General features: G+C 43.6%; 2 protein-coding genes across 4 annotated transcripts in view; one reads left to right on the forward strand and one right to left on the reverse strand.

The window, feature by feature from the left end:
* Nucleotides 1-26,533, reverse strand: part of Evi5 (ecotropic viral integration site 5) — a 108,571-nt gene that overhangs the window by 80,649 nt on the left and 1,389 nt on the right. For all 3 annotated transcript variants that reach the window (XM_051170911.1, XM_051170910.1, XM_051170908.1), the window contains exons 2-8: nt 10,146-10,335; nt 6,768-6,992; nt 5,553-5,627; nt 4,856-4,981; nt 2,568-2,711; nt 1,681-1,770; nt 1,482-1,579 (exon numbers count right to left, since the gene is read on the reverse strand). In XM_051170911.1, the coding sequence (XP_051026868.1) occupies nt 1,482-1,579; nt 1,681-1,770; nt 2,568-2,711; nt 4,856-4,981; nt 5,553-5,627; nt 6,768-6,992; nt 10,146-10,335 (948 nt within the window). The remainder of the gene's footprint in view (nt 1-1,481; nt 1,580-1,680; nt 1,771-2,567; nt 2,712-4,855; nt 4,982-5,552; nt 5,628-6,767; nt 6,993-10,145; nt 10,336-26,533) is intronic.
* LOC127211082 (ubiquitin-conjugating enzyme E2 D2B) lies at nt 17,689-18,714 on the forward strand. The gene has a single exon (XM_051170907.1). The coding sequence runs from the start codon at nt 17,762-17,764 to the stop codon at nt 18,203-18,205; it is 444 nt and encodes a 147-aa protein (XP_051026864.1). The 5' UTR covers nt 17,689-17,761; the 3' UTR covers nt 18,206-18,714.

Below are 26,533 nucleotides of genomic sequence, written 5' to 3' on the forward strand. Positions count from 1 at the left end.
AACTACGGATATTTATCTGGAATCCTAATCTATTTTTCTGCATATCTGAGTATTTTTGTGGTTGAAAAAAAAACGATACTTAAAGTACAATATGAAGGGGCTGGAGAGATGGTTCAGAGGTTAAGAGCACTGTCTGTTTTTCTAAAGCTCCTGAGTTCAATTCCCAGCAACCACGTGGTGGCTCACAGCCATCTATAGTGAGATCTGGTGCCCTCTTCTGGCCTGCAGATGTACATGCAGGCAATTTTTTTTAAGTTTAAAAAAAAAATATGAAGCTAAGCTAATGACTATAAGCTGTTCATTCCTTTAGAATTAAGCATCATAAAAAGCAAACTGGAATGCTATGCTGGTTTTGTCCCAATGTAAATTTACCTTCTTAGAACAAAGAAAATGAAATAGAGAGTTCAAGAAGGCCAGGCATGGTGGCACACACCTGTGATCCCTGCACCAAAGAGGTACCAGCAGAAGAGTGACCTGGAGCTCACTCTGGGCTCACAAGTAGCAAACAGAATAAATAAAGGTAATACAAAACTAAGTAGAAGTTAAGGATAAAATACAGACATAACAATAATAGAGCAAGGACCTGGAGGAGAAGGGAATACCATACTCTGAATTAGTATTATAAAGGAAGAAAATATTTTATTTAGAAAAGGGAGGAAGGCAGACATGGTGGCACATACATTTAGTCCTAGTGTGCGTGAGGTTAGGTAGGACTGCAGGAACTCAAGGCCAGACTCAGCTACAAAGTGAGACACAGTCTCAAAATAACAACAAACATCCCGCTACTACAAACACTGCTATAGATCACAAACATTTTATAGCCAGAAGCCCCAGTGACAGGAATTCTAAACATGCCGTTAGGCTAAGAATCATTTAAGCACTGGAAGCTAAGAAAGTAACAGCAATAATTCTTGATTAATTTTTGAGAAAGACGGGGGGAAAAAAATCGAGCCCAGAACTGAGATTGCCTATCTTGAACATGTTTTAATGAAGCGTGTGCCACACAAAGCTTCTCTAGGAAACAACAATGCAACAGTGAATCCCAGTCCCTCATCAGCTGCTGTCTGTGCTGCCAGCACTCACGGAACACCGGGGTGGAACTGGGAGGGAATAAGTCGGTTGCATGTTAGGCCTGGTGTGTAGCTTGCACACAGCATGTTCTTAGCATGCTTGGTCCCTCGGTTCACTCCCCACACCAAGGGGTGGACACTGTGAACAGTAGCAACACTAACTCCCAGCAGAATGGGGCGGAGGAAGGGATTTTAAAAGCCACATGCAGCGGCCCTGTGTGCCACTATGGAAAACAGGCTGATGCACTAACGTTGCCTTTGCTGTGCGAACGCTGACACTACCAAATAAGGTACAAAGTTCAGGCCAAGGAGGAGAGCCATGGCACTTCTCACTATACTGTTTCCCGTGTCCGCTGACCTGCCTACATGTTACAGTACACTCCTTACCCAGAGATCACACAAAATACTTACTTTTTCATTTTTTTTGAGTTGTATTTGACTTGGTAAGCTGACTGGATTAATTTTTCTGGGCCACCATCAAACTGGTGTGGAATGATCTTCTGAAAGTGCTAAGAAATCATAAATGAAAAGGAGGGATTATTACTATAAATGATCCATTAAGGGCAAATGTAGAAAGAGTTTTTAAAAAATCATGAGCTGACTTACTTACCTGTAACATCCCTTCCATGTCAAGTTGCATTAATTCTGCCTGATTCATTTGAAGAAGTGCTAATCCTACTCGGAACACTATTTCTAAACCCTGTTGAAACAAATGGAATAAAGCTTCCTTTATTTCCTTCCACGGACAAAAAATTAATCCTTCAAAATAATACCAAGATAAGCATTTAAGGATCTAAACTAAGAACTGGCAAACATTTTCTGTGACTTGATGGGCCCCCTATCCCTTTAGAACGGCTCCTCTCTACCATGTAGCCGTACAGGGGACACAAACACAAGCAACAGTGAATTGCTGTTGGCCAGCTCCAGTCCAAGCTAAATTAGATACACTGTATAAACCAATCCTTCCAAGAGGCAACTAACAATATTACATTCACACAACAAAAGACAGAGGACTGCCGTGTCACTGACAGCCAACCAACAACCGCAAAATGTTCACAGAACACTTAACGCTTAACTACAGAAATTATCTGTCTTGTTCTGCGGGACACGGATGCACCACAGCAGTGCTAACTGTGGGAGGATTTACTTCTCAAGCACTCTTAAGCAATCAATCAAAGGCGATCAAGAGGATGAAGGACAGCAGGCCCAACACCAACGGTTTACACTTGAAGCCTGGATACAGTGCCAGGTAGGTAGCTGCAATGCCTACAGCCGGGCACTGCCTGTGAGTCTCAGCTTCGTCATCCGCCGTCTAACAAACGGGGAGTCACTAGAACCTGCCCGACAAGGCTACTACATGAGGTTTAACTGAGAGACACTGTGAAGGCAGGGCAGTGCACGGGCAGCTCTCTGGCTTCGCCCCGCGCCACCCTGCTCTAACTCACCCAAAGACTCCTTTACCCTGTTGCTATTCCTAGTTGGCTCACTTGAGCTTACCTCAGACATAAAGATATCAAATATCCTTGTTGCGACCGATAGTGGGAAAGTTGTGAGAAAGATAGTCAGGAACCAGGATGATGCATACATTGATGTGTGGAAACTCTGAGATTGGAAATGTACAGAGAGTTCTGGAAGATGCTCCTAGAGAAGAGAAAAGAATAGTTAAAACAAAATAAAGCCGAGGGTTTCGAGCCAGATAAGCGTACAACACACACAGAAGCCAACTTTGAGTTGACAGCCACAGTGTAGGAAGAGAAAGCGATGACATGGACCTGGGACTTCGGGTACATCTTAACATTTGATTCGCTGAGAAGAAAATCATAGCCAGATTAAATTTTTTTTTTATTTATACAGTATTCTGCCCAAATGTCTGCCTGCACACCAGAAGAAGGCACCAGATCTTATTGAAGATGGTTGTGAGCCACCATGTGGTTGCTGGGATTTGAACTCAGGACCTCTGGAAGAACAGACAGTGCTCTTAACCTCTGAGCCATCTCTCCAGCCCCCCAAATTAAATTTAAATCAAACATCTATCCAACCACAAACACCACTGAACATCAAAGCCATAAAATGTTTACTTCATCTTCTTGGTGAATACAGTTGTTAATACCTTCTATACTTTTTTGTTTTATTTCATTTTATTTTATTTTGAGACAGGGTTTCTCTGTGTAACCTTGGCTATGCTGGACTCACTTTGTAGACCAGGCTGGCCTCGAACTCATAGGGATCCACACAGGACTCCATAGTTTCAGAGAAAGGTGACTCTCAAAGCTGCCTCTCGGCCAAGCGGCTGCGCATGCCTTTAGTGCCAGCATTCAGGAAGCAGGAAGCGGAGAATCTCTTGAGCTCTAGGCCAGCCTGGTTTACACGGGTGTTTCAGGCCAGCCAGGGCTACACAGAGAACTCCTGTTTTGAAACCTGCCTCTTGTGTCAGCCGAAAAGCTGATGCAGATTCTAAAATTCCTTCCATCTAATTGAAAGGTTCAAATCCCAGCACCCACATGGCAGCTCGCAACTGTCTGTAACTCCAAGAGCTGACAGAAAATCACATAGAACTCATGCAGGCAAAACACCAATGTACATAAAAATAAAGGCAAATTTTTAAAAAGTAGAAAGAAGTACTTTCCTACTCAAGGACTCTAGAGTAAGGTTATTTATTTGTAAATAAAATTTTAAATTAAGTTTAAAAATAAAAACCAAATCCAGGAAGATAAAAAATTTCAAAAAAATGTTTTTCACCAGGTGTTGGTGCCACAAACCTTTAATCTCAGCACTCAGGAAACAAGAGTAGGCAGATCTCTGTGAGTTTAAAGGCCAGTCTGGTCTACACAGCAAGTTCTAGGCCAGCCAAGGCTACATAGTGAGACTCTACCATAAAAAACAAAAAATAAAAAATTTCCACTTGATTTTTATTCCAGTCCTCTTCACCTTTATGATGACTACTAAACAATTTGAATCTTAAGCTAAGGGGGAAATTAAGATGAAAGGGAAAGGAGAGAAGGCGTGAACAGCACAGTCTCAGGAATGAACGAACCGGCCTTCCACACGACCACTCAGGCCACCTAACAGCAACAGCATGCAGCAGGAACAGAAGCAGCAGCACACACACTGGCTAAGGTGCATCTGACGCCAGTGCTTAAAGTTTGAACAAGAAAACCCCAGACAGGCTGGAGAGATGGCTCAGATGTTAAGAGCGCTGCCTGTTCTTCCAAAGGTCCTGAGTTCAACTCCCAGCAGCCACATGGTGGCTCACAGCCATCTATGAGATCTGGCGCCCTCTTCTGGCCTGCAGGCTCACATGTGGGCAGAGCACTGTATAAATAATAAATTAAGCAAATGAATGAATGAATGTAAAAGAAAACTCCAGACCATGAGGCGTTTCGACAGCTCCTCCACTAGGAGTGGGTCTAGTCATGCTAAACTGACCGACAGGCTACATGGGATTAAAGCACTGGTTAATTTTTCAACTACTGCTATGCCTTTTGTTTTGTTTTGTTTTGTTTTTTTAAATGTCTAACTATTTTACGTGCAGGTTCCTATATGCACTGTGTGTGCCTCCTGCCCACATAGACCAGAAGAGGGCACCAGATCCCCAGAACAGGACTTATAAATAGCTATAAGCCGCCATGTGGATGCGGGGGAGCTGAGCCAGGCTCTCTACAAGAACACCAAACTTGCTTTTAGCCACCAAGCCATCTCTCCAGCACTTGCTTCTATGCTTTTAACAAAGTTTGCTAAGACAGCATTCAGAGAATGGGGTAAGAAAGGTAAAAGTGAACTTTTACCTGTATCATACATTCAAATTGGTACATACAAAGGCCCAATTCTGCCATACTTGGTTTAAAAAGTTCCCGCAGTCTGTAGTCTTGCATTAATTTAACAAATACACAAAAAGCTTCTTCTTCTGGCATCTGTTTTAAAAAGGAAAAGTAACAACACAGATCAACATTTCACAATACACACAAAAAATAAAATCATATTTGAAACAAAGTATCCTTCGATGAGTGTGTGTGTGTGTGTGTGTGTGTGTGTACGTGTATGTGTGTGTGTATGTTGTGTGTGTGTCAGGTGTTCACGGAGGCCAGAGGTCAACCCTGGGTGCCATTCCTCAGATTCAATACATCCCGCTTTTCTCATACAGGATCTCACTGTCCTGGGACTCACTGAGTAAGCCTTCCCAACACTGGGCCAACATGCGCACTACCACACTCAGCTTTTTGACATGGTTCTGGACACTGAACTTAGCCATTTTTTTGTTTTATTTTGTTTTTTGAGACAGGGAGAAGCAGCAGCTCAGCATTTGAAACATCATTTGGTGGCAAAATAGTATTACTATGCGTCATTTTACTTTAAAAATGCAAACTAAGTACATTATGTTTAGGGAAATAAAACAAATCTGCTTAACTCAGTAAAACTGAAGGTGGCGTTTCACATCCTCCAAGTGGACTGTAAGAAACTGACTTCTTACATGCACCAACTCACCTGCATAAGCAACAATCCAACAATGAAAGCACTGCCTTGACAGTAACCGACCTCACGGTCCACTAAGGAGTACGCCTAAAAAGCAAAACACGGTGTTCAAAATACAACGTGTATATTGTATCTTCCTTCTCCAAAAACCTAAAATTGGTGAGACAATTTAAAAGCCCATTTATTTTTTTTTTTTTAGAAAATCTCTTGCTTACTTGTTATGAGTGTTATTCTATAAATATTTAAAAAGCAAATGGTTTAGTAAATAAAATTTCTTTTGACAATTTCCGAATTAGAAAGTGGCAGCTCCCAAGGACAAAGAAAATAAAGTAATTTATACTCAGAAAGGTAGTGGAGCTTAAAAGTCAAGTGAAGTTTCATCTGATAGAGATAAATAATACAGTTAAGGCAAAACAGTAAAATTCAACTGAATTAAGAAATGGGTATTTCACAGAGGTGGGTGGAAGAAAAAGAAACCATAGAAAGGCAATATTAAAGAAGCAACCATAACACTTAGCACTAGGCCCCATTATCACAGACCATGAAATTGCTACAGTGTGAATTGTCTGCTGTCATAAAGAACCCTGCAAAGGTCAGTCAGAGCGGCTGGTTTTTGTCAACCACTGGTAAATAAGATTTTTCATTGGGGTGCACTGTGTAAGCGTTTTTTCGTTGGGGTGCACTGTGTAAGCGTTTTTTCCTTACACATTCAGATGCTGACTTCTGAGACAGCAGAGAGCTGATACAGGCTGGACTCTGGTGTTGCGGTCTTGGGCTGCACCCTATCTGGTAAACACTCCCTCCAACACCTTCTGACTGGATTAATGAGGAGCTGACTGGTCCATAGCAAAAGTAGCAGATGGAGGCAAGACTTCCAGGAGAGACAGGGCAGACACTGAGGAGGAGACAGGTGCGTGGCTGAGAAGAGGCCGCGAGCCACGTGGCAGAACTCACACCAGCATCCAGTTAACAAGTCATAAGGGAACAAACCAAAGCTAGGAATGACTGAAGGGTTCCATGTCAGTAGAGACAGGCCAGCTGCAACTGGCCCCAAACCACTATAAAGGTGATGGATTTTCTAGAAAGTTCTCCAAACTTCATGATGATGAAGCTTCCGAATTAGAGTGAAAAGTGTGCTCAACCGAGCCCTGATTATCATGCACTTATGGAAATATGTAACTTCAATCTCTTACAAACCCCTTTTAAAAAGTAATAAATAGAGCTTACCTTCATTACGTTAAATAAAACCTCCTGCCCAAGGCTATCTTTTTCCTTAAAAAAATTGTGTTCTGGGTAAGTTCTAGCAATGTCCCTTCTGATCAGCTTTTCACAGGGTGACGTCATTTTCAGGAGTTCTGAGTACTGGTCCTTAATAGACATGCTCTGTGCATCGCATAGAAGTTGCCAAACTATCGCTCTGAAGTGATGAGGTATCCCTTTACGAACAAGCTCCTAAAACAAAAGAAAAGCAGAAACTTCAAATCCTTCATATCTAATAACCCAAGAGCTCTGGGAGCAGAGTGTTGGAATGGGAAACTTTATCAAATTTATACTTACAAAGTCTATATAATAGTAAACTATGAGGGGCTGGAGAGATGGCTCAGAGGTTAAGAGCACTGGCTGTTCATCTAAAGGTCCTGAGTTCAATTCCCAGCAACCACATGGTGGCTCACAACCATCTATAATGAGATTTGGTGTCCTCTTCTGGCAGAGAGAACATTGTGTACATAATAAATAAATCTTTATAATAATAATAATAATCATAGTCATAATAATCATAATCAACAACTATGAAATTCTTTAAGCAAGGCTGAGATTTGGCCTTCAGGTAAGTTCTGATCAGGGACTACAAAGCCGTGGATAGACTGTCATTTCACTAAGATGTGTCCTGTAAAGTTATTAAGGACCTGACCGTCCACACAGCTAAAGGTCATGCCGCACACCCACCACATTCAAAGAGCTGTTACACGGAAAAGGCAAAATACAGACACAGAGTGCCACAGTTTCATTTCTAAATTTATAAAATGGAAATTTTTAACTAATTCCCAAAAAATAATTTTCAACTCTGACTTTCTACAGACTAGAACTGCTATCACATACGGGTGCTGAGACATATAAAACCAACCTGTTCCTAACACAGCTCAGAAATTACTAGACTCCTTCTGTTTGCCTGATGACATATTAAGTCTGTGCTTGATCCTCTCTGGGATGAGAAAGAGAAACTTCAGTGAACAATACAGATACCTAGATCCATATCTATCACCCTGAACAAAACATAAGTCCAAGGGGATCAAAGACCTCAACAGAAACCCAGAAACATTCCATCTGTTAGAAGAGAGAGTGGGAGGCCAGTGCTCAGCAGGCAGAGGCAGGTGGATCGCTGTGAGTTCAAGGCCAGCCTGGTCTAAAAAATGAGTCCAGGACAGCCAAGGCTACATGGAGAAACCCTGTCTCAAAAAACAAAAGCAAAAACAAAACCGAGGGGGGTGGGGGACAGGGAGAGAGAAAGTGGGGAGGAGCCTTGAACTCATTGGCACAGGAGACAACTTCCTAAACAGCACACCAACAGCTCAGGCTCTAAGATCAACAATTAAGCAATGGGACATCATGAAGCTGAAAAGCTTCTGGAAGGCAAAGGACACTGTCAACAGAACAAAACAACAGCCTACAGACTGGGAAAAGATCTTCACCAACCTTACAACTAACAGAGGGCTAATATCCAAATATATAAAGAACTCAAAAAAATTAAAATACCACCAAACCAAATAATCCAATTTAAAAATGTGGTCCAGAGCTAAACAGAATTCTCAACAGAGGAATACTGAATGGCCGAGAAACACTTAAAGAAATGCTCAACATCTTTAGTCATCAGGGAAATGCAAATCAAAATGACTCTGAGATTCCATCTTACACCTCTCAGAATGGCAAAGATAAAAAAAAAAAAATCAAGTGACAACATAGGCTGGCAAGGATGTAGAGAAAGGGGAACACTCCTCCATTGCTGGTGGGAGTACAAACTTGTACAACCACTTTGGAAATAAATCTGGCACTTTCTCAGAAAACTGGGATTAGCGCTACGTCAAGCCCCAGCTATCCCACTCCTGGGCACTGTACAACAAGGGCTTTGCCCAACTTTGTTCATAGCAGCTTTAGTCACAATAGGCATAAGCTGGAAACAACCCAGATGTCCCTCAACCGAAGAATGGTTGAGTGGTAATTTACACAATGGAATACTACTCGGCTACTAAAAACAAGGAAATCTTGACATCTGCAGGCAAATGGATGGAACTAGAAAAGATCATTCTGAATGAGGTAACCCAAACCCAAAAAGACATGCATGGTATGTACTTACTTATAAGTGCATATTAGCCATACAGTACAGGATAGACATTACGAGGTACAGACCAAATGCAGATAAGTAACAAGAGACGATGCTTAAATCTCACCAGAAGGGGGAGCAGAATTGACAGCACAAGCGGCTGACTGGCAAGGAACAAGGCACGGAGAAGAATGAGTGCGGAGACCTGGGGAGAGCGGGGCCTGCAGAGGTGGTGGGTGAGGGCATCTCTGTGACAGGCTGGGGACCGGTCAGGGTAGGCTCCTGAGAAGACATGGGAGGACTCTATCTGAGACTCCTTGTAGCAGGGGGTCATAAAGACTGAAGAGCCCGCTGGGCGGTGGTGGCGCACGCCTTTAATCCCAGCACTTGGGAGGCAGAAGGAGGTGGATTGCCGTGAGTTTGAGGCCAGCCTGGTCTACAAAGCGAGACCCAGGACAGCCAAGGCAACACAGAGAAACCCTGCCTCTGAAGAGCCCACCCTCTAACTAGACAAGACTCCTAGTGGGGGGAGGGGAGAACATCAACCCACCCGCAAAAGCATCAACTCAAAATTTACCCTGCCTACAAGATGTGCAGAGATAAAGAATAAAGTGGAGATTGAGAGAATGCCCAACCAATGCCTGGCCCAGCCTGAGACCCACCCCATAGGAGAGAGCTAACTGTCACCCTAGTAATGATATTCTGCTATACTAACAGACAGGAGCCTAGCATAGCTGTCCTCTGCAGGGCTCCACCCAGCAGCCAATCAGAACAGACGCTGAAACTCACAGCCAAACCCTGGTAGACCTCAGGGAGACTTGTGGAAGAGTGGGGCAAGCACAGAAGGGAGAGGACAGGAGCTCCACCAGAAGACCAACAGTGCCAAGTAGGCAGGGCCTAGGGGGACACAGAGACGTAAGTACCAACCAAGGACCTAGGTCCCCTACACAGATGCAGCCGATGGGCAGGTCAGTCCTTATGTGGGTCCACTAGTAAGGGGAGCAGGGGCTTTCTCTGACGTGGACTCTATTGCCTGCTTTTAAATCACTTCTCCATGGCCAGGCCACAGGGGAAGAGGACGCACTGAGTCCTGATGCCACTTGATGGGTCTGGGGGGGGGGGGGGCGCTGGTGGAAGCTCTCCTTTTCTGAGGAGTAGGAGAAGGAGGAGAGGGGGAAGAGGTAAGGAAGATGGGACCAGGAAAGGAGAGAGGGGGCTACAATCAGGATGTAAGGCGAATAAATAATTAAAAAATAAATACTAAAATAATTTTTTAACGTAAATACCTTTACTTGCTTTTCTTTTTTCTTACGCACATCGTCCCACTCGTTCACGACTCTTCCCCAAAGAATCCAGGAATCTTCCTCCAGGTGGCTGAGGTTGCTGGAGGCTGATGAGCTTGACACAAGAGAGGAGCCGCTGTTTCTTCTCGACCCGTTCACAGATCGTAAAGACTTGCTGTCCGTCTCTATCAACCTAGAACACAGTCAAAACTGTCTGAGGTATCATCTCACTTGATACTAGACACAGTAAGGGCAGCATCTAAAACTTCATTACAATAATTAGTTGTTGTCGGTTTTTTTTTCTAGATAAGAGTCTCTCTGCGTAGCCCTGGCTGTCCTGGAACTCTGTTCATCAGGCAGGCCTTGAGCTCAGAGGTCTACCTGGGATTAAAGGTATGTGCAACCGTGCCCCAGTAAGTCACAAGTTCTTTTGTTTGTTTAGTTGTTTGGTTGGTTGGTTAGTTTTTTGAGACAGGAGAGCCCTGGCTGTCCTAGAACTCACGCTGCAGAACAGGCTGTCCTCAAACTCAGAGATCCTCCTGCCTCTGCCACCCGGAAGGATTAAAGGTAAGTGCCTTCATGCTGGCTTTGAGACATAGTTTTAACAATTTTTGTTCGGTTGAAATCAGCAACCTTTGCCCTTTTTCATTATGTACAGCAGTTTGAGAAGGCTCAGTGCACAGTGCTCGCACGGTGGAAGAGGGAACCGACTCCCCTGGGTTCTCTTCGGAGCTCCACATGTGCGAAGGAGCTCGGCGCAGTGGCTGACACCAACAGGCTCAGAATAGAGTTCACTGCGCAAGAGGCTGAGGCAGGAAGTTGTGAGAACAGCACGGACACTTTCACAAACAATTCAAGGGCCAATAAAATGGCTCAACAAGTGAAGGAATCTGTTAATGACCTGAGCTCAATGCCTGGGGCTCACATGGTAGAAAGAGGGGCCCAGCCCCACAAACTCTCCTCTCATCTCCACATATGGGACCTCAATAAACAAATGATTAGATAGATGAGGACAGACAGATAGATGATAGGTAGACAGACAGACAGACAGATGTAATTTTAAGATGTTTTAAATTCAAAATAGGACACTTTGGTGGGAGTAGATCCATGGGGAAAAGAACATGTATTTGAAAAAACTCAACAGAAACTATAGATTTACTAATCCATAAAACCATATCAAGTTTACTATCTGGCCAGATCTAAAAGTAATGATTAACCAGACCCCTTCTCTCTCTCTCTCTCTCTCTCTCTCTCTCTCTCTCTCTCTCTCTCTCTCTCTCTCTCTCTCTCTCTCACACACACACACACACACACACACACACACACACACACACGTGACCTATCTAACAAAGTATCTACATTTGCAATTGTACATTATACATAAGGATGTGGCAAAACCAGGTGCAGCTTCCTAGCCAGCAGCAGTAGGCACAGCAGTCTCCTAACCTCTGTAACCCTCTGCCCACAGCTCAGGCTAACCAATAGCTTTGACTATCACTGAGCTCGTCCTGTCAACTGGAGCTTTTCTCTTAAGATCCCTACTGGCTTTTGACTTTACAGGCCTGTTTTAGGCTCCTCTCTAAAGAAAAGTGGTTAAGGAAATGTAAAAACATCTATTCCAGCCAGGTGGCGGTGGTGGTGTCTTTAATCCCAGCACTTGGGAGGCAGAGCCAGGCAGATCTCCTTGAGTTCAAGGCCAGCCCAGTCTACAGAGTGAGATCCAGGACAGCCAAGCTACACAGAAAAACCTTGCCTGGAAAACCAAAAATCTGGGCTGGAGAGATGGCTCAGAGGTTGAGGACACTGACTGCTCTTTCAGAGGACCTGAGTTCAACTTCCAGCAACCACATGGTGGCTCACAAGCATCTATAATGTGATCTGATGCCCCCCTCCCACATGCAGGTGTGTGTGCAGATAGAGCACTCACACATAAAATAAAGAATTCTTAAAAAAAAAAAAAAAAAGGAAACCCAAAAATCTATCCCATGACTCATTCCAATATTAAATCCTTAATTTCAATTACATATGCAAAGGTTATAAAAGGAAGTCTAGAAAATGTGGCCATAAAAATGTAAATTATAAATGGTTCAGATAGGAGAGTCCTAAAGGGTGTATTTGTTTATTTAATGCTGCTTGCAGTAAATTCTCAAAAACAATCATCCGTTTGGAGTACAGCAAATGCTCTCGGTACTTTAAGAAATATGAAAACTGAGGCTGAAAAGAAAAATGAATTAAATCCTATTTTGTAGATTATAAAATCTTACCTTTTGGAAGTCGGATCTGCAACATGTTTATAGCCCTTAGAGCATTTAGCCCAGTGCTCTGAAGATATATTAAGTTTTTTCCAAATATGGATAGAACTTACAACTTTTTATAACTTATCATGTGGTATGGTTTATTATGGCATATCTAGAATGTACAGGGGTTTCAAGACTCTGCGATTGTATTCATTTTGCTTAATATATCTTTAGAGCAACAGTAATTTAAATAATTTAAATTTTTCCCTAGTATTGTTAGAAGCGAAGGAGAAGATGATGAAATGGGCAATAAGTACCTGAAGAAGGCTCAATGTCTTTTTTTTAAAGATTTATTTATTATTGTGTACACAGTGCTCTGCCTGCATGTACATCTACAGGTCGGAAGAGGGCACCAGATTAACATTATAGACGGCTGTGAGCCACCATGTAGTTGCTGGGAATTGAACTCAGGACCTTTGGAAGAGCAGTCAGTGCTCTTAACCTCTGAGCCATCTCTCTCCAGCCCCCACGTCAATGTCTTTACACAACACAAAAATATAATTTAAACTACACATTAACATGGCTAAAATCCTGAAGTCTCAGCATACCAAGGACCACGGAACTGACGTCACTTTCACAAACCAGTATTGGAAGTATAAAGCGGACCCAGTCCTGTGCCTTTCTGTGGGAGCACTCGGCCCTCCCTCCTACCTGCACCCCATTCCTTTGTGTCAGCCACCAGTACTAGAAACACTCTCCGCCTTGGATCCTCCCAAGAGACACAGCAACCTGGACTCGGGTAGGCAATTTCCACTCTACTTCCTGTCTTCCATGACCATCCCTCCAGTCTCACCCCAGCCCTAAAGCAGTCAGCTTGGGGGTCCCTCTTCTCCTCCCCCTACCCCACCTCTATTCCTGAGGGCTCTGCCAGGCTTTGGTGTGGACGCAGCTCTCCTCTTCCTGCGGATCCTGTCAGCCCTCCATTCTAACCCACACTATTCCTTTTTGTCAACCCCGGCGGTCACAGCTGGCAGGGACTCAAGCCCTTTCATTCCTGCCTGTCTTAATTAGTCTCTGCCTTACTGCAACCAACTTGTAGGACGCCCTCTTCCAACTAAACCTCAAACGCTGAGAACCCCACCCCCACCTCCTGGTGTGGAGAGAACCCCTCAGATCTTTCTTGAGGCTGCCCTCAGCCTGTTCTCCTAGCCCACCTCTTCTCTGCCACCCACCAACCCAAGAAGCATCCTCTACCCAAGAGGGCACCAGAAACCAAGGGCTGGAACAACCCTCTCAACGAAGACAAGACCAGACATCAACACCTACGGGCACCTCAACCATCCCAACCCCCAATGCCTAGACATCGGTGCAAAAGCGCAGACATGACGGCAAAGGCCACATGTGGAGACCACACGCCAGCAACACTACTAAAGCTGGCCCTGAGGACGGCAAGTTAACTGAAGCATAAGACAAGGACTGCAATTATGAATATAGTTAAGGACCCTAAAACGAGTTGGTCATGGTGGCGCACACCTGTAATCCCAGCACTTGGGGAGGCAGAGGCAGGTGGATCTCTGTGAGTTCAAGGCCAGCCTCATCTGGACACTCAAGGGTACACGGAGAAACCCTGTTATGAAAAAGAAAAAAGAAAAAAGAAAAAAAACCCCAACCACCCTAAAATGGCTATGAATGAATCCTTTAATGAAGCCTTTGAAAACACAAACAGTAGGAGAAAAATAAGTAAAACAGTTCAAGATTTGAAAGTGCAAATAGAATCATAAAGAAAACCCAAACAGAAATTTAGGAAATTAAACAAACCTCAGAGCTAAACCTCACAAAAAGAGTACAAGACATGGAAAAGAAAAATCCCAGGTTGAAGATAAAGTAGAAGAAACAGCAATACCTCAGCCAAAAAAAAAAAAAAAGAGAAAGAGAGAGAGAGAAGACCATAGTGACCACCAAATCAAAGGCACAAAAAAAAAAAAAAAAGGCCGGGCGTGGTGGCGCACGCCTTTAATCCCAGCACTCGGGAGGCAGAGGCAGGCGGATCACTGTGAGTTCGAGGCCAGCCTGGTCTACAAAGTGAGTCCAGGATGGCCAAGGCTACACAGAGAAACCCTGTCTCGAAAAACTAAAAAAAAAAAAAAAAAAAAAAAGGCACAAAAAATACTTTCAACAAAATCATAGAAGAAAACGTCCCTCACCTAAAGAAGGTAGCTCCTAGCCAGATGTGGTGGCGCACACCTTTAATTTCAGCATTCTGGAGGCAGAGACAGGTCGGTCTCTGTGAGTTCATGGCCAGCCTGGTCTACAAAGTCAAGGATAGCTAGGGCTGTTACACAGAGAAACCCAGTCTCAAAGCAAACCTTTAAAAGGGGGCTGGAGAGATGGCTCAGAGGTTAAGAGCACTGGTTGCTCTTCTAAAGGTCCAGAGCTCAATTCCCAGCAACCACATGGTGGCTCACAACCATCTATATGATGAGACCTGGTGCCCTCTTCTGGCCTGCAGGCTCACATGCAGGCAGAACACTGTACAATGAAAAAATAAATCTTAAAAAAAATATATTTAAAGGGGGGGAAGGGCTCCTATCAAGGCACAAGAAGCATACAAGAACACCAAGTAGATAGGACCAGAAAAGAAATTCCAGACGACACATACACAGGACAAAGATGTGACACAGCACAAAGACAGGACAGTAAAAGCTAAGGGAAAAAGATAGTAAGACATAAAAAGTAACATAGAAAAGCAGATCCATTATAATAACACCCAACTTCTCAATGGTGGATGTAAAAGCAAAAGGGCCTGGATGGATGCTCTACTCCCAGGAGTCCACAGATACCAGCCCAGACTACTGTATCTAACAAAACTATCAACCACAATACACGGGAAAAGGAAAGTATCCCATAATAAACAAAATGTAAACAGTCTCTACCCACCAATCCGTAGAAGGTGCCTCAAGGAAACACAGGAATACATAATCCCAAACCAGCAAGTCAAAAGAGGGAGACAACCCCCCACAAACACAGGGCATGAATAAGCACTGCTCAGTGATAACCCTCAATATTAATGGCTTCAATTCCCCCAATAAGACACCGCCTAACAATTAATTAGAAAACAGAATCCATCCTTCTGTAGCATACAAGAAATACACCTTGGGGCTGGAGAGACAGCTCAGAGGTTAAGAGCACTGGCTGTTCTTCCAGAGGTCCTGAGTTCAATTCCCAGCACCCACATCTATAATGAGATCTGATGCCCTCTTCTAGCATGCAGGCTCACATGCAGACAGAACACTATACATAGTAAATAAATAAATCTTAAAAAAAAAAAAGCCAGGTGTGGTGGTGCACGCCTTTAATCCCAGCACTCGGGAGGCAGCAGGAGGCAGAGGCAGGCAGATCGCTGTGAGTTCGAGGCCAGCCTGGTCTACAAAGCGAGTCCAGGAGAGCCGAGGCTACACATAGAGACCCTGTCTCAAAAAAACAGAAAGAAAGAAAGAAAGAAAGAAAGAAAGAAAGAAAGAAAGAAACGAAGGAAGGAAGGAAGAAAGAAAGAAAGAAAGAAAGAAAGAAAGGAAAGGAAAGAAATATACCTTGTAACTTGCAAGTAAGAACAGACAATACCTCAGGGGAGAAGAATAAAGAAACATACTCCAAGCAAATGGAACCGAGACGTGGCAGGTATAGTCATTTAAAAATCTAACAAAAGTGTAACTTCAGAACAGTCAGGCGTGGTAGTGCACCCCTTTAATCCCACCACGCGAGAGGCAGAGGCAGGTGGATCGCTGTGAGTTCGAGGCCAGCCTGGTCTACAGTGTGAGTCCAGGACAGCCAGGGCTACAGATATTTTAAAAACTTGCATTAATAATCTTCTTGCTATGAGACCACCACTGTTTACAGCTATCAACTGAACAGCTACTGCTACAGAGTGGGGCAAGACAGAAGTCAAGAAGAAAATTAAAAACTTTTTAGAATTGAATGAAAATGAAAATACAACATATACAAAACCCTGGGGTATAATCAAGGCAAGTTCCTAACCCACGCCCAGCAGTACATGCCAACACAAAACTAACGTAATGGTGTTTTTATAGATTATTGCTTTGTTTGGGCTTTTTTATTTTTTAGTCTTACTGGTCTTTTGCTTGTTTCCAATTTTGTATTATTATGGGTTTTGCTTTTGTACCTGTGTTCCTTACGCGTTTTAGGTTTTTGCTGTTTATTCTAGCTTGTTTCCCAAAGAGAAAAAGAAGGAATGGAGGTGGCCCTGGCGAGGATACGGCGAACTGCTTATTTTCCAAAATATGCTTCAAATGATTTGACTTATTTAGTATTTTTTGTACACTCTGTAAAGAGAAGAGGTTTGTGAGCCAGGCGGTGGTGGGCGCACGCCTTTAATCCCAGCACTTGGGAGGCAGAGGCAGGTGATCTCTGTGAGTTCGAGGCCAGCCTGGTCTACAAAGCGAGTCCAGGACAGCCAAGGCTACACAGAGAAACCCTGTCTGGAAAAACAGAGAAAGGGGACGGGAGGGGAGGGGAGGGGAGGGGAGAGGGAGCTGTGAACAATTATCTGCTTTGTCAAGTTTCCTGTATATCCTAGAAAAGTTTAGAATGTTCTTCTTAAAAATTCTAAAAAATTCTCTTCTTAGCCAAGCGTGGTGGTGCACACCTTTAATCCCAGCACTCGAGAGGCAGAGGCAGGTGGATCACTGTGAGTTCGAGGCCAGCCTGGTCTACAAAGCGAGTCTAGGGCAGCCAAGGTTACACAGAGAAACCCTGTCTCAAAAAACGCAAAAAAAAAAAAAAAAAAAAAATTAAAACGTTCCTCCTGAAGTTTGAAACATTTGTGAAACAGCTAATGTGTCAAGTCTCTTCCCAGCAAACAGCAGCCACCGACAGCGGTTTGCTCAAAGGTTAAGATTTGGTAGCCTGGGTGACAGCTGCGTCATGACATCACAGCTCGGCCCATTATGAGCTTGTGATGATGGTGTGCGCCACAAAACAAAACAAAAATAAAAGCACCCTACCTACGCGGGGCCGGTCTTCCCCAGCCATCACCACCCTCCCGAGCTTTCCCCTCCCGCGTGGGTGTGCGGTACCCGGCTGCAGCCCCACGGCCTGGCACGAGCCCTGGGCGGAGGGATCCGCGGGAGGCCGAGGTCTCGGAAACCGCTACTGCGGCGGCGGCACAAAAAGGGGCGCTGCGGTGTGATGCGCCAACCGATGTGAGGACGGACACGGTACCCACGGTGGCTGGCCCGGGCCCTCAGCACATCCTGCCAGGGCCGGGCCAGAACCGCCCACCTCCTCCTCCTCTTCTTCTGCGGCTGACCCAAAACCAACAAGGCGGCCTCCTTCCACCGGGCCCCCCCACGACAGCCTTCCACCATGGCTCTGAAAAGAATCCACAAGGAGCTGAACGACTTGGCGCAGGACCCCCCGGCGCAGTGCTCAGCAGGTCCTGTCGGGGATGACATGTTCCACTGGCGAGCTACCATCATGGGGCCAAATGATAGTCCGTTCCAGGGCGGGGCATTTTTCTTGACAATTGATTTCCCAACAGAGTACCCCTTCAAACCACCAAAGGTTGAATTCACAACGAAAATTTATCACCCAAATGTTAACAGTAATGGCAGCATCTGTCTTGATATTCTGCGGTCACAGTGGTCTCCGGCGCTAACTATTTCAAAAGTACTTTTGTCCATCAGTTCTCTGTTGTGTGATCCCAATCCAGACGACCCCCTAGTGCCTGAGATTGCTCACATCTACAAAACGGATAGAGAAAAGTACAACACGACAGCTCGGGAATGGACTCGGAAGTATGCCATGTAACTAAAGAGATTATTGGATACCCTCTACAAATAAAGCAAGCGGAACTCTGAGAGTCCTTTGCTCCCCGGTTTGACCGTTGTTTCCTCGGAGCCCACGCGGTACCCGCTTCATCCTTCCGGGGGCGCGCTTTTCACCTAACAGTACTGCAGCGTGTTGTAAATACGGTACTGCTGTACCAACCCTGGCTCCCAGCAGAGGAGCATTTTCCTGGCATAACGTAGATGTGAGATTAACAGTGTCCTTACTGACTTAACTCTGGATAACGCGGTGTGTGCGGTGCTTGGAAGGCGTAAAGCTCTAAGGAAACTGTGGGGTTTGCTCTAAGGTGGAAGTCTCTACGTTTTAAACGTGATGAAAAGCAAGGTGAAGAACACAAGAGTTTCTGAACTTGTTCCAAAAGACCTAGAACTCAGATGAACGTTAAAGCAACAAGACTAAGCCCAGCCCACCTCCTGTATTTTAAAGTCTAATTGGTCAACAAAAATAGATTGGCGCTCTCAGTCCATAAAGTGTGGTTGGCTTTGTTCCAAACCCTTCACAACATCGTTGACTCTTCAACCTCCTTTCCGTCTTTCTCTCCATACTCCTTGGTTTATTTATGGTTTCTCAGTTGATACATCGCTAATAGCTCTTATTTTTCATATATGAACTGCTTGACCCATTTGATGTAAGGGTAAAAATGCAATGTGATGAAAACACTTGTATATAATGAATGACCCAGTCACTCCTCTGGAGCTTGAATGATTAATCTGTGTAATAAACCCATTATTCCAGCCGTTACATAAAGTTTGTGTGAATAGGATTTTTTACTTTAAGAACCATGTTTGGCTGAAATTAGTGGACTTTTCCCTCAGCCTTGACATGATTTCGTTTAGATTGGTCACATTTCAAATTATGAACAATTCACGTTTATAGTTTAAAAGATACCCTAAGGATAATTTTATTAAATAAGATAGAGGCATAAGCTTAAAGACATTTCATGAAAGAATATACAGCCTCCCGATATAAAAGTTAAGTAAGAAACAAGCTACATTTCACCAAAGCCTCGTGACGCCCCTTGGTCACATAAAACACAAAAGCATTTCTATTTAGTAAGTTAATAATTTTGACCAAACTTAGAAAACAGCACAGTCATGCAGTAAGGTGTCCACATAAATACTTTGCACAGGACATTCATCCAATTCTAAGTCACGCTGTGTATGTGGCTCTCTGAAGTCTCCCCATCCCTACCCCAGTAAGACGCTGCCTGAAACGTGTCGATTGTAATTGTAACAACCAAGCCAGTCTTCTGCATCTTTACACTGTTGGCCCCACACCCCAACAAAAAGAAAAATAATAAATTTCACTGCTTTTAGTTGCCATGAATAGAGAAGTAGGTACTAACTACACTAAACCCTTTTATTACTTTAACGTATGCTACTGCTCCTCCATACCTCTGCACCTCAAGATAGATTCCAGAAGGTGAGCATTTGACGGGAGGGGGAGGGGGGCGGTGGACAATTCCACAAACGTGAACAGCTTTCCAGTGGGATAGAAGGTACAGTGTAAGCTTGGCTCAGCCCAGACTAACACACATACATGTGCGCGTATGCCTGTGTGCTTGTGTGCACATGTCTTTTTAACCAAAGTTTAAATAACATTTTAAATTAAGTTTATATAATTTTGCGCACCGTTTTAAGCCAGTTTTCACATGAATCCAAAGAATTTGTCAAGATCCCAATATAGCAAAACACACCTGTAATCCCAATACCTGGAAGGCTGCAGCAGGAGGGCCACAAGGGCAAGGCCAGCCTCGAGACCATCTCAACACCTTCCCCCCTTCCCCAAAATAAAGTCTGAAGGGAAAAAAACCTGTAGCTCTAATGTAGCATAGCCAGGCACTGTGGCATACATTTGGGTTTTTTTGTTTGTTTGTTTGTTTGTTTTTGGTTGGTTGGTTTGGTTTTTTTAAGATTTGTTTATTTACTTATTTATTATGTACACAGTGTTTTATCTGCATGTACACCCGCAGGCCAGAAGAGGGCATCTGGTCACATTACAGATGGTTGTGAGCCACCATGTGGTTGCTGAGAATTGAACTCAGGACCTTTAGAAGAGCAGTCAGTGCTCTTAACTGCTGAGCCATCTCTCCAGCCCTGTGGCATGTGTTTGTAATTCCAATACATGGGAGGCAGGGGCAGAAGAAGAACTAGAGGTTCAAGGCCAGTCTGGTCTACATAGCGAGCACTAGGCAATTAGAGCTACTAGTGAGAATTTGTTTTAAAAAAAAAAAAGCCTAAACAAATAAATCATATAACCTTAAATATACAGTGTATATGAAGCCTACATGGTATAGTGTCCTGAGCCTTCACACTCACCACTCCAGTAGGACATACAGTACCTTAAAAAAGCTCATGACAATGTAATACCCTGGGCTTTCACTCACTTAGCACTCATGCTGGGCCTTCCCAGTCACTGGCTGAGAGCCTGCAAGCTCCACGGTGGTAAGTGCCAGACACAAGTATACTGTTAACTTTGATGCTGTGTTTTTCTGTGTGCCTTTTCTGTTTAGATTCAAAAATACCACTGTGTTACAATTAACTATATTATTTTATCCAATAAAAACATGGTGCAGCAACAGGCAAGTTTACACAAGCACACTCTACTGCTCACACAGGGAAAACGACCAGCAGGTACCTTCCTAGACCTCGTCTGTCATTAGGTGACAGGGTTATATTTAGATAACACATGCAGTAGATAGCGTGACTACGCATCAGTAGATAAGGCAGGCAGAAAAGGCATTTACAAATGCCTTAATATGTAGTTTATAAAAACATAATTAGAATAAGTATTCTCATTTCTTATTGCTAAATGTGTTTCCTAACTTATGCCCCTAAACAGATGGCCAATGGCGAAGAAATTTCAATGTAATTAAGAGATTACAGTAGTGGTAGAGGACATACTTTCTGCCCACACACTAACAACTTCCAGACTTAAGCCTGACAACTGGGAAAACAGGACACAGTGTTACTGATAAGTCTGTGGCCGCTGAGAAGTTGCTCTAAAATATTCTTATCTCTTTACCACATGGGTTCACTATCCTACAAGAAGTGGAGAATCAGGGAACAAAATAAAATAAAGGGTAGTTTAGGTGTTCTCGTTAACAGATGAGCTTTGTATCTCTGGTTCTGGGAACTGAACAGCACCAGGGCATTCCCTTCCTCAGGAAAGCGGTAAACAGCATGGGCTTCGTGGAACGTGTACGAGAGCAGCACTTTTTATTTTGTGGGGTTCTTCTGGGGCTTGGGCTTTGGTTCAGGCTTGTTGTTGGAGAGCATAAGTCGTTTACTTTGTGTTTGGAAGCCTGCATGCAACAAACATTAAAAACAAAAACCCTTGACTTTAATCCCAGCACTTGGGAGGCAGAGGCAGGCGGATTGCTGTGAGTTCGAGGCCAGCCTGGTCTACAGAGATCCAGGACAGCCAGGGGTACACAGAGATGCTGTCTTGAGAAAAAAACAAAACAGAAAAAGCCCTCTATGTAACACTGTGTAATTACAAAGTACAAAAGAGCCCTGGCACCCTCAGAGAAGCTCACTCACTGGCACGCTCACTCTCTCTCTTCCTCCCCCCTCCCTCCCTTCCTCCCTCCCTCCCTCTCTGTGTGTGTAATGCAGAATCACTGTCTGTTCAGGTGTTAGGAATGAGTGGCCACAGAGTGCTCAGCCCTATCTCAGCAGGAAAGCTACAGAAGTAGGGAGGGCTGATGTGCAGTACATTTCTGCAAATACAGCAGCAGCTCAGCAACTATGGCCGCCTTCAGGATTGTGTCTGTCAGTATTCCACCATGGATGGGACAAGGGGCTCACGAGGCTCCACTCCTCGGAGGCGGCTACCAGCTCCAGGGCAGGGGGAGCCACTTCTGTCGGTCCTCAGCTGTCCATGTTGGAGTAAATAAGCCCACATTCATCCTTAGGCAAGAAACCCTGGTGGATGAGGAAACTGTCTGGGAGGAAGAGAGAGAGACACACACACACACACAAAGAGACAGACAGACGGACAGAGACACAGAGAGAGAGACAGAGAGACAGAGAGAGACAGAGAGCCAGCAGACACATACCTAGGCACATCATATTCTTGTATGAAATTGTCACAAGAAACTAAAATTATCAACAGACAGAAGAGTTCTCAGGCATTAGTCTCTGTGCTCAATGTCCCTGGAAGACATGCTTGTAGATGGTATCAACAGCCATTGGAAGCACAGGTCTAAAGTTCAGGGAAGAAAAAAATAAAAGCCCACAGAAGTGTGGCACTTATGAAGAGATGACACTCAACACTGAACATCAGATTTGCTCACTTTTCCTGTGGGTATCAGAGCAAGACACAACAGCACCCAGTCTGCTAAGATAATTTATAAAGAACTGAGGCAGAAAAATGCTGTTATTAGAAAACCGTACGGAAAGCTAAATACACTGCACTTAAAAGCAGGAAGTCTTATCACAAAGAGAACAGTGTTTCAGCATAAGGTCAAAGGTCTCCAATAATATTACACCAAACACAGTTGAAACACGCTTAGCAATTCAGTTAAAGACTGGCTCATTAAGGCCTCTGTGGGTCTGCTACAACAAAATAACTGTCAGATAATTTATAAACAAAGGTATTTACTGTGCACAGTTCTGGAAGCTGGAAGCCCAAAACCAAAACACTAAGACTCAAAGCTGACGAGGGCCATTACTAACAGTGCCTTCTATTAACGTGTTCACGGGACAGGCGCTCCACCTATTATATTCCAGACTGCAGTCAAGATAGGAATTCTGTAGTCACAAACGTTCAGACCGCTGCAAAACTACATCCCTGACATGCTTTTGGGTCAGCATATACAAATTCTCCTCTGGTCGATGAATAGAGTGGAACAAAAAATAGATAAATAAATAAAGTTTAGCATAGAAAACAACTCAAAACAACACCAAAGTGTAAAACGACAGATCTCTCCAGTTCTGAAAAACTAATTCCTTCTGTTTCTTTAGAATGACTGCTCAAGAAGTTCAAGATTCCTTTACACAAAGAACAGAAAAATAGAGCCGCGCGGTGATGGCGCACGCCTTTAGTCCCACACTCAGGGAGGCACAGGCAGGCAGTTCTCTGTATGTTCGAGGACAGCCAGGGCTCTGCGTAACAAAAAAACCCTGTCTTGAAAAACAAACACAAACCAACAGAAAAATAAAATTATCCTCAGCCAGACAAGATGGCAGACATCTGTAAGCCCAGCACTTGGGAGGCTGAGGCAAGAGGATTACCCTGAGTTTAAGACTAGTCTAGATTACACAGTAAGTTCCAGGAAATTCTGAGCTACAGTGTGAGACTCTAAATAGAATCCCAACTTCATTGGAAAGGAAAAACAAAAAATAAAACTAATGCAAAAGAAGTGCTATGTTTCCCGTGTGTGTGTGTGTGTGTGTGTGTGTGTGTGTAATGTATTATTACATAATTTACATAGATATATTGGGCTAGAGGGATAGTAAGTGGTTAAAAGCAACTTGCTGCTCTTACAGGTTCAGCTCTCAGCACCACGTGTTATCTCCCAGCCGCAACCAACTTCACCTGGGGATCCCAACACCCTTTCCCCCCCTTTCCCCCCTCTCCTTTCCCCCTTCCCCCCTCCCCATTCCTCCCCCCCTTTCCCTCTTATTTCCCTTTTCGCCCTTTTCTGGCCCCCACAGGTTTTGCACGCAGTCAGGCAAACACTACACATACACATATATTTTGACATAGACTTGCATCTGTTTTGCTTTTCATTTGTTAGTGAATCTTGCTAAACGTTTTACAGAGAGTGTTCCTAAGGAAACTAAGGTGATGCTGGTTTTGTTAAGTTTTTAAGTATTTAATGAACATCAGACCATCTAGAGCAGACTGTACAACAGAAACATAACCAAACCACTTATACAATTTTAAAGGTTCTAGGCAACCTTTATTTATTTGGTTTATTTGTCTACGCTGAGAGGAACTTGTAATGCCCTTCTGCCGTAGGCGTCTAAGTGCTAGGACTCCAAGCATGAACCAGCACATACACACAGTGTGTTTTACCCGATGTAGAAGAAACGCCATTTTGAAAGAGAAAAATCTAATTTTAACATGTACTCAGTTTTCTCAAAATTAATGTTATATACTTTTTTCAAAACAAGTCTTCAAAGTCTGGTACAGCATATGTAAGTCAGGCTGGGTGCATTTCAAGTACTCAAGAGCCATGTGGGTTGGTAGCTAAAATACAGCAAACAGTATAGATCTTATGTGAATCAAAGATTCACAGTAAGCATATCTTATAAATCTTATATTTAATGATAAAGATGGTTCTGCTTTTTCACTGCAGTGTCTCTCCTTGAATGACAGGCTAAAAAGTAAGGAAAAGGAAACAAGCATGGTTGCTATACCAAAATTTTAGTAACTCACAGCTTAAAACAGTAATATTAAATGTATCATCACACTTAAAGCTTACCTCCTTAAATTCATCTCTGCCAAGGCCTTTGTATTTTTAATATGAAAAAGAAAAACATTTTAACACAAACCAAAAAAAAGCTGTCCTATTTGAACTTTGACTCTGTCAATTATTAACTTTCTTCAAACAAATCTTTGATACTGCACTGAACTATTTCTCCACATTTTTCTGAGGTTGACACATACACTTACTTTAAAAAAAAAAAAAATAGTTGCAATAAGACCATGTCAAAGGAAATAATTAATTCCCTATTCTCATGTTTCTTACATTTTAATTTTCTAAAACATTACCCCCATTTTTCTATTCCTTAAATCAGACAGTTAAAGACAATCAAAATGATGTCTCCACTTTGTGCTGAAGAGAACCACGTGTGCTAAATAAAAGTACCTGCCGTGCGTGGCACCAGAGGCGGGAGCCCTGTCGAGCACTTTTTACTCTGGAGTTGTAAAATACACATCTTCCTTACAAACTGCTCCAGTGTTCAGAAAGACGATAGGGCAGCAGGGGTAAAATAAATGGAAGGAAGCGAGATCTCCAAGTGTGACATTTTATTTGGGGTTGTTGTTTGTTGTTGTTGTTTTTAATAAAGCTGAATATATCTTTCTGCTAGGATGGGCATGGGCTTTTGGAAACCCAGAGCCTAGCCACAGTGACACACCTCCTTCAGTAAGGCCAAATCTCTTCCAAAACAGTTCTACCAACTAGGGACTAAGCCCTGAAACGCAGAAGCCTGCAGAACCATTCTCATTCAAACCATCTTAGGAGACTAATAATATCTGACCTCCAAACCTATTACCAAATATAATAGAAGCCAATACAGTACAACCTTATGACAAATAAACAAACAAATAAATAAATAATGTCAGGTCCTGCTGAGGGCCTGGCTGCCATGTCCTGCCTCTACCTAGGGACAGGGCTTCCCCTCTCCCACAGACCAACCCCCCCACTGTGTAATTCAGGCATTTTGGTTCCGCCTGCCCCTTTCCCCCTCCCTGATCTCCCGCCCTCTCTCCTTCCCTCCCTCCCCACCCCCACTGCCGCATGCGCTCTTGGTCCCCCTCCCTCCCCTCCCACAACGCTCCAATAAGCCTGCACATCCATGGCACAGCTTCCTCTCTCCATTAGCTCATTCCATCTTAATCAATCATAACAGACGAACAGAACGAAATGGACTCAAACATCTATAAACTGATTTTATATCAAATTAATTACAAAAAGAGTAAGTGATCAAGCACAAAAATTATCTTTTTGATGCATTATTGCCAGACATGGTGGCAGACGCCTGCAACCCCAGAACTTGGGAGATGGAGGCATCCTCAGCTGCATAGTGAGTTCCAGGTCAAATTAAGCTACAGGAATCCGGAAGACCAAAAAAAAAAAAAAAAAAAAAAAAAAAGCCACTAGATTTTTGTTTTTTAAGATTTATTTATTACATATCCAGTGTTCTGCCTCCATGTGCGCTCACATACCAGAAGAGGGCACCAGATCTCATTATAGATGGTTGTAAACCACCATGTGATTGCTGGGAATTGAACTCAGGACTTCTGGAAGAGCAGCCAGTGCTCCTAAACCATCTCTCCAGCCCTAGATTTTTTTTTTTTTAAGTGAAGGGAAAAATAAAGCTGTATACTATCAATACCTATTAAAATGGATAAAATTTAAAATCACGGCCATGGTCCACTGTTATAGCTCTCTCTAGTGGTAGAGTCCCTGCCTAGTGCACTGAAGCCCTGGGTTCCCTTACCAGCTCCACATAAATTGTGTATGGTGGCACACACCTGTGACACCAGTGCTCAAGAGATAAAGGCAGAAGAATAAAAGTTCAAGATCGCCCTTAGCTTGGGCTACATGAGACC

This window comes from Acomys russatus, chromosome 28, assembly GCF_903995435.1.
Source record: "Acomys russatus chromosome 28, mAcoRus1.1, whole genome shotgun sequence".
NCBI classification, from domain to species: domain Eukaryota; kingdom Metazoa; phylum Chordata; class Mammalia; order Rodentia; family Muridae; genus Acomys; species Acomys russatus.

Bases quoted from the DNA above. Each gene is read 5' to 3' on its own strand.
- LOC127211082 (XM_051170907.1), top strand. From the start codon at position 17,762: ATGGCTCTGAAAAGAATCCACAAGGAGCTGAACGACTTGGCGCAGGAC.